Source organism: Teleopsis dalmanni, chromosome 1, assembly GCF_002237135.1.
Source record: "Teleopsis dalmanni isolate 2A chromosome 1, ASM223713v2, whole genome shotgun sequence".
In the NCBI taxonomy this organism is placed as follows: domain Eukaryota; kingdom Metazoa; phylum Arthropoda; class Insecta; order Diptera; family Diopsidae; genus Teleopsis; species Teleopsis dalmanni.
In genome coordinates this window covers 186515643-186524309 of record NC_051846.1, presented here as the reverse complement: position 1 = coordinate 186524309, position 8667 = coordinate 186515643, and the positions used below count along the sequence as shown (strand labels likewise).

At 27.8% G+C, this 8667-nt stretch overlaps 1 protein-coding gene across 1 annotated transcript in view; it reads left to right on the top strand.

The window, feature by feature from the left end:
• Nucleotides 1-223: 223 nt before the first annotated feature.
• Nucleotides 224-8667, top strand: part of LOC119666897 (cytosolic purine 5'-nucleotidase-like) — a 25705-nt gene continuing 17261 nt past the window's right edge. Inside the window, exon 1 of the mRNA XM_038076175.1 lies at nt 224-270. Within this exon, the coding sequence (XP_037932103.1) occupies nt 224-270 (47 nt within the window). The remainder of the gene's footprint in view (nt 271-8667) is intronic.

The following is an 8667-nucleotide window of genomic DNA, read 5'->3' as shown; positions in this document are numbered from 1 at the left end:
GTGAAATTGTTAATAAAATTATTTTTGATTTACTGGTAAAAACAAACGGAAACCAAAGAAGAAATGCGGTAAACGAATAAATTTGAATTTAATCAAATGCCGGAAAATTACGGACACACACCTATAATTTCAACAAATTCGAAGTATTTTACACCTACAAAATACTTAATTGCAAGTTGTGTACGCAAAACCGAATTAATAAATAATAAAAAAATAAATAAAAATGACGTTCGCAATGTCAAAGACATTTTGTGAAGATAAACCGAAAAGGTAAAGCAGAGAAAGAACCTTGCTTACACACTCCAAATATGGAAAAATAATAAATAAAAATAATGCAAAACCATTGCCACATATCCAAAACCAAAAACAACAACAATAAAAACAACTAAAAAAGAAGGTCTGTACTCGGATGCTACTAGACAAGTTGGCAGGTGGCAGCGATGTAGACAACGAAAACATATTAGGTGAGGAGAAGGAGTAATTGATGCATGGATCAAAAAAATAAAAAGTGAAGAACATAACACACTATGGTTAAGTGGGCGGGCGGGCTTAAGTACACTTGATTTAGTGATGCTCGGCTGGGTGTGCTGCGCGCTTGAAGGACGTTACTGGTTACGAAGTCTCTCGTTTTGTGGCAAATTGAATTAGTAGCAAAAATTTAGGTTTCTAACACCGCCAGGTAAAAAAATACAAAAACAAAAAATAGTAATGTCAAATGAATAATAAATAATTTTGTATTCGGCATCTCACCTCATCAATAAATTAATTACACAAATCGTTGATTTTTGAACATTTTTTCCTCTAATAAACTAGATTTTTATAAATATTTCTATTCCATAAGAACAATGAATTTTTTATTTTATTTTCTTAAATTTAGAGCAGTGACCTCTTATCTTGTAACTTCTCTTCAATTTGTTTTCAATAAATATCTATATATTTTTTTTCTTGTTAGTCACTTAGCAATTTTGAATCTGTTTATATTTTTAGTTTATTTACAAAATGTTTATTAATATCTGTATTTCAAATTTGGAATTTTTTTTTACAGGCAATCAGGTAAATTGGGGTTCTGCAATTTCAACAAAATCACAATTTTCACAGCTGCACACCCCACCAGTTTACCAATTGCCAACAACTTTCTTCTACGACTAAACTTTTTTCAGTTTTATAATACTATTTTGACATTACACAGCTGTTGTCAAATTAGGGTTGCATTTCAAAAAATGCAGTCTTACACTAAAGTGTACTTTTTAATATTTTAGTAACAGGGTTGTTATGAAATTGTTATTGAAAAATGTTGTTGAAAAATATTAAACTATAAAAACAATATAAGCTTTAAGTGTTCAAAATTGTTAAAACATATTAATATAAAAAATATAAATTTTTAAATGTGCGGAAAAATTATAGAAATATAAAGAATTCAAAAAATGTTTATTTAAATTTATTTTATTAATATATGATATTCAAAAGTGTAAACTAATTAATAAATGTTAGATTAAATTTAATATTATTAATATATGGTATTCAAAACTGTAAAATAAATCAAATATTGTTAAAGTAAATTTAATTTTATATCAAAAAGTAGTATTTTTGCTCAATATAAATGCACCCTAAAATTATACTTCTGTTGCCTTATTTAAAATGAGTATTTAAAAAAATTATGTTTGCTTTTTATATATAAGTATAGCATATTTAATTATTTGTTTAAAAATGTTTAAACATGTTTAAAAAAATTTTTTTACTTTATCAAATCATAATTTCAGTACCTTTGTATATAAAATAAGACATGATTAAAATTTTCTAAGTGTCGTAATGAGTTTTTATAATGTTTGCTATGCTGTGTAATGTTACTTCACATATGGGTCTCTCTTTCACAATATTTTATTTCTCAAAATTGTAAACTTAGGAGTTATTTAACATTAGTGTTCATTATAAAACTATAAAAATCTCACGTATCAATTCCCGCTAAGTGACGCCTATAATTATCGTTTGTATTATTAAGGTGTATCCACATATATCTTTACAGAATAAGTTGTTCATAAGGCTACTTTTAACGGACTAAAAATAATAATTGCATGAATATTAATATATAGCCATTCATATATATACACTTAAACTTCCATAACTCGAAGTCTAATTTCACAAAGAAAAGGTTCCACTTATGGAGTGAAGTGAAACATTCAGAAATTAGGTTTTGGAATTTTAATTTTTTTTCTTATTTTTAGTAAAAAAAGATTCCAATTTATTCCAAGACTTATAGTGATCATCAGTTGTAGTATCATTCGTTTGCAGATATAAATTCAGATATTTGAATGAGACTTCTACTTCCTTCTTATTAGGCTGATGAACAATTACATCCACCGTAGCGCAACGGAAAGTGATGTTCCATTGCGCTTAGAATTGGATCCAGTAATTTAGAGCTATAGTTCTCAATAATATCGACATCTGCACTAAAGCTTGATGTAAAAATTTCATTGTCAAGTTCAATATAATCATTCTCTCAATTGTTCTCATTGCTCTCTAAAACCTTAGTGCACTGCTTTTGGTTCGAGTTATAGAAAATTCAATTTATAGAAGTTCGGGTTATGGAAGTTTGACTGTATATGGAAAACAATAGGGGGATTTACTTTGTCTCGCAAAGTCATTGCAAGGTGTATGAAATGCAGGAATGCTATACTAATACAGAATTGCAACCTCAAAATGAAACATCTATTTTTGCTGCATACCACATCCACATGATAAGCAACAGATGAGGATTTATACATCCCGATTCTGCAGTTGGTTTAAGTTAAAAGTTAAGACATCTTTAGAGCCGGTAAAGGTTATTCCTTCATTTCAGAAGGCTTTTTTGAAAAAGTTTATATAAAATAACTTTATTAAAAAAATATTTGTTTATATATAAAAAATATATATTGTATGCATGTGGTACGAAATAATTTAGGAAGGCTTTAATTTCAATTAAATTTCTTTTTTACGTTACTTATTGCTAAATTTATTATCCACAACCATCTCACCACATCTGAAAAGATACTCTTCTGACGTGTACTACAAAATTAATAATTAATTAATTAATTAATGTTAAACTTATAAGAATACTGTGCTTTCTAATAGCAACAGAAAAGAAAAATAAGGCAGCAAAATGTACCTCATAAATTGCACCCTCCAATGTTTTTTATCATTTACTTGTACTAACATAATTTAATTGCATAAAAAAAACGAAGTAATAGAAAAAAAACAGTTTTCTAAACAAAAAAGTGATCTGCTTGTTAGCGCGTACAGGTAAATGCAGCAAACAAGTAGCGAGTAATTTATGTTGTTGCTTTTGCTTGCATGTGTGCCCTCTCACTCGTGTGAAAGTATACGTTACAATTGTCTCTTGTATTCAACTACGCTGATCGATATGAGTGTGACAAGAACCAAAAAGAGGAATATTTTCAGTTCTCATTTGAATGTTGAATCGGTTTGGATGTTGTGTCGGGTAGTTGTTCTTTTCAACTGAATTGTGTAAGCGCAGCTTGTAGTATTGTTGTTGTGTTGAGTGTTCAATAGAATATCAATAGAAAGAAACAAAATAAAGAATATGAAATTTTGTTAATAGTTTTATTGTTAAATGAAGCCATTAAAGAGTTTAAAGTTATTTAAAACATAATAATCTACTGAATAATAATCAAAAGTATGAAATTTTAATATACAAGTTATTGTTAAGTGAGAAGCGTGAAATTATATTACTAAGTTAAACAACCACATTAATCTTATTATTTATTATTTAATCATTAGTTAATAAAGCAATATTGTGCAAAAAGTGTTACGATTCATTTTGCGTCTAAAAGTAGAAACAATAAAATTGTGTTAATAAAAATTAAATTAAATAAATTAAAAGTGTCTCAAAAAATAAAATATTAAATAAATATATTTTTAATTGAAATAAAATATTTACATAAACATAATAAATTCTAACAAAATAAAATAAATATAATAAATAAGTTTTTAATTAATATAAATATTATAAATATAATAAATTTCAATAAAATAAAGATTTTTTAAATGGTGAGTATTTTTGTTGCAACTTAACTTCTTATTAGTTTCACCCAAAAAGAAATTTGCAAAATATTTATTGGCTGCCAACAAGTTTTTTTTACAGGTTTTAACGTCTTTCAAGTTTAAATCTTTTTTTAATTTCCAAAAATTTCTTTCATGTGCTTTGTGACATTTTTAATGAGAAACAAAAGCAGAAAAAAAACAAGCAGCAAAAACAAAAGAAACTAAAAGATGAAATGCCGGGTCGAAAACTGGTTTTTCTTGTGATTGAAAAACACAAATTCTGAATTGCATTTTAAAGCCTTGTAGTCTGCGTTCTCTCTCTTTCACTCTCTTTATTCTGCGTTACCCGCTGAACATGCTATGTTCTGCATGTTAAGTGTAGTCGCTTTAACGAAAAGAAAGAAAATAACAAAATGTAAAGAAATTATAAAGAATTTTACGTGTGTCTTTCTTTGCGCTGTACAACTCCACAAAAAAAAGGAAAACAAAAAAAAAATAAAAAAATAAGTAAATCAAATATTGGAGATCAGACCCTCATATTGGGCTTGTGTGGTTGTTTGCTAAACGGCACTGGAACACGTTTAAAACTTATTTCCTTCTTAGGAAAAAGGTAATGTCACATTTCTTTCATCGTCGTGTATGCTTTTCACACGATGCACGCATTGCTCTGCAGTTGCCAAACACTTCAGTTTGCATAGCAGATACAGTTTCATAAAATTACCTACTTCTCGTTAACAGTTGCGAGTAAAACTTTTACGCTGGTTCTGTTATGTTATATATTATTGCTGGTACTAGTTCCCTATGCTTAGGTTTTTGAAATTACTAAGTGGCATAGGCAGGATTGTGTCAAGAGCGGATGATGTGACATATTTAAAAATATATAGACGATAGCATGAAAAGGATGACGCAGATATAGTTTTAGTAATATTTATGTATATTAGATCGTGTTCCTGATGATAACTCTCACGGACAGTCCAAATATAGAGTAAAATAAAAAATATTTAACGTTAAATTATTTAACAAAAAAGGGACCTATAGCCGAATTAAAAAATATATAAAAACCAGTATTAGAAAATATTTTTTTTGGCTCCGGCAATTTATTATCTGTAGATTATATAGCCAAAAGAAATATACCCTAATCCCTATACTGTATATGCCACTGAAGTTTATGTCGCGTAAACTCTACTGGTACAAATAAAAATTATTGGTTCTACTTTTTGTCATAGTCATAGTTGTAGTTAGTAAATCTTCACATATTTTAGGTGCCATTCACATAGTATAGGTACTTGGTGTTAGATGTTTTCTTCAAATTAAGTATTCTAACTCTAAATGATATTTTGTGGCTGTTATAGACTGGTCTTATTGTAAACTTTAAGCAAATATTTTTTATTACTATATATTTTTTTTACTTTTTTATTTAAATATTTTATTTATGTTTACCTATCCTCAGAAGATTCGTTTACTATTCATTAGTCAATTTGCTGTTCCTTTTCTTACTACTTCAACGTCCATTTCATTGCTGTAAATTTCAGTGTATTCAGACACCTGTTTAAACTCAGCTGAAAGATCAACTGGTCTAAAAAGGTTTGCAAACCAATTTCTTCTACTTACTTCTGTAGAAGAGTTGTTCGTTTAGAATGAGATTTTTAGGTTCCGACAAAACTTTAGCTCTAAACAGCAATCATTGAACCAATCTTATTCTACGATACTGTGTTTTTTAGTTATCATTTACCAACTGAAAAGAGTAAACTTGTTTGATAAAATAAAATGGAACCAATTCTTCTCTATGAGACTTCTTTTTGGCAAAAACCAACTGAAAAGGATAGATATGCAAAGTTGTTGAACAAAATAAAAATAATAGTTGCCATACAAATTATTGGAAGCTTACGTTCCGCCGGTAAGAAAGATGTTTTCGTGATATGTTACTTGTAAGACTCTTGCTAAAAAAGAAAGCTAAACAATAAACAAGCCATTGGCGACCAAATTCACTGATCCAGTACTGACTGATTCATTTCAATCGACTTACACCTGTTGGTTGGTTAAAGTAGCTACTGTCTACAGTCCAATAAGCATTTTTACACCGTTTTGTTGCCACGTTCTCCTCACTGACTTCACTTGGCCTGACCCAATTTCTTGTTAGAGATTTTGTTCATTCATATTCAGAAAGGACGACTAAATGCTATTGACTATTCTCTGCTAACATGGTCGACATATAACACTACTTTAAGCTAAATAATAGAGACGACAATATTTTCTTATAATTTGAATATGAGCATCACGCTTTGACTACCGTACTATTTCAACGTCTTTCAGACAGTAGTGATGGTAACTTACTACAAAGTAAAATAGGTTCCGAGAGTTTTGTGTCAGATCAAAGAATTACATGGAACGCCATGTGATCTTCTGAGTAATAGTACAGCATGATTTATGACATTTATTATGGTGTCTTAAAAGAAATTCTTTTATTCTAAACCGGTCATACATTAAGGTTATTCAAAAAGTTTACAAAAAAACATGAGTGAAATTTTTTCATATTTTAATTTGTAAGTTATGTGATTTTGTGAGTAATGGTACACTATTATTTAAGATCTTTTAAATGCTCTCCTCGGAAATTATTTTTTTATATACGACTACTAAGGCTATTGCTAAACAGTAACAAAGAGTACAATTTCCTTATTTGCAATGAGTACTAGGTACTGAACAGTTGTTCTATAATAGCAGGAGAGTGAGCTATTTTTCATAAATGTTTTTTTTTTATATTAATATATAGAACAAGTTTATAGCTCTTAATTACAGTTCTCTATGAATAAGTAGCAAACAATATTAGTATTACATACATTACCTTTCTTTAATATTATCTTAAAAATATGTCTGTTAATAGTAGCATAAAAGACAGATTAACTTCTTTTTACTAAATTAAAACAAGATTTTATATCCTAAATTAAAAGATCTCTTTGTGTCTACTTGTTTATGTGATATATATATACCTCATATCTGCTTTCCATTATTGCATATAATGCATTATTTATAATCTGCATTTATTATTTTGCTCCTCAGTGTAGCTTCAGAATAAATAGTAATTCGCACGTTGCCCTTATTTTCAATAAACAGAAACGTTCCATGAAACGTGAGATCCATTAATTATAAAATCTCTTTCCTGTCTGTAATTGTTTGTCTTTTTATTTCCATCTGTCCTTCTTTCTCTTGACTCGTGCTTTTATTTATATTTTTCTTTAATACTATATTCCTTGCGTAACACTGGTTAGTATTCATTCCCCTTGTTTAATATTGGATGTGATTTTTTTTTTTTTTTTGAATCTTGTGCGCTTGCGCGTCGATTAAATCTGTGGAATAATTAAATACTCTTCGGTGGGAAACATAAATTGCATTACATATACATAGATGGTTTTCAATGATATCTATAAAGTGTGAGGATTGAACGTATGAATAATTAGATCCCTTGATTTGATAAATTAATATTTAATGTAATTATAGTAATATATAGCATATTGTGAATCTATTAGCTAGATAGATATATGGTAATATGGTTCTATAGATAAAATTTTTTTTTGTTGACTCAACAAACAGCGGCATTTTCAGAGTCTATCTATCTATATAAAGGAGTAAAAAGTTGTTAGTAAACTGAAAACTTTTTTAATGGATCTATCACAGAACAGACTCTTTCATTGGGTAAACAAATTTTTTTAAAATCAATAAAATCAATCCTTTTTATATTGTTCGATATGTGACCACCTTTTAGAATCAAGTTGAGAGGATCTTATTCATCAGACATTCGACTAAAATCACATTTTTGTAATCAGGGGGTTAAAAATGAAAAGTTCAGTATTTGAATTGCCAAATTTATCTCTGGTAGTACTGAGAACGAAGTATACGTTAATTATGGGTGATTAAGGAGAATATTATTTTTATTTAAAACAATATCACAAGAGAGTTTTTAAATTCCAAATTAAAATGTACTTTATAAATAAAAATATCTTTGGTAAATAATTTAACTTTGTATTAATTTTATCAAGATCTGTTCAATATTACTTTAGGTAATAATGTTTGTATATTTTCGAATATCATCTTTAAATGTAACCCATAAATGTGTAGCAAAAAGCAAAATTTGTTTAACCAAACTTTCTAAAAACAATTGTTTTTATGGGTGCTGAGCAAATGTCCAACAAGATATTTTTAAATTTTATATTAATCGAAAAAACTCATATCAATAAATATAGAATTTTGAATTGTTTTATATATAGAACATTTAATTTCAACTAAAGGAGAATTATAAAAATAATCAAAAATATCATACACTTAAATTATTTGATATTGATGCTTTATATATGATTTATTTGTTTCATGATATTTAATTATTCAAAATCAATCAATCAATTAATCCAGTACGTTCCCAGGGGAACGAACTTTTTTCAACAGTCACGATTTTTTGCCAGGGTTTTAATTTCTCAAAAGGTTTTTCTGCTTGCTTGGATTTCTTTCAAGCATATAGTATATATATATTATATATAAATATTTATACAGAATCTCGTTTGTTACTATTTTCAGTAAAAAAGCTGAACAAAAGGAATTATTTTTACATTTCATAGAATTATATTAAATTATTTGATA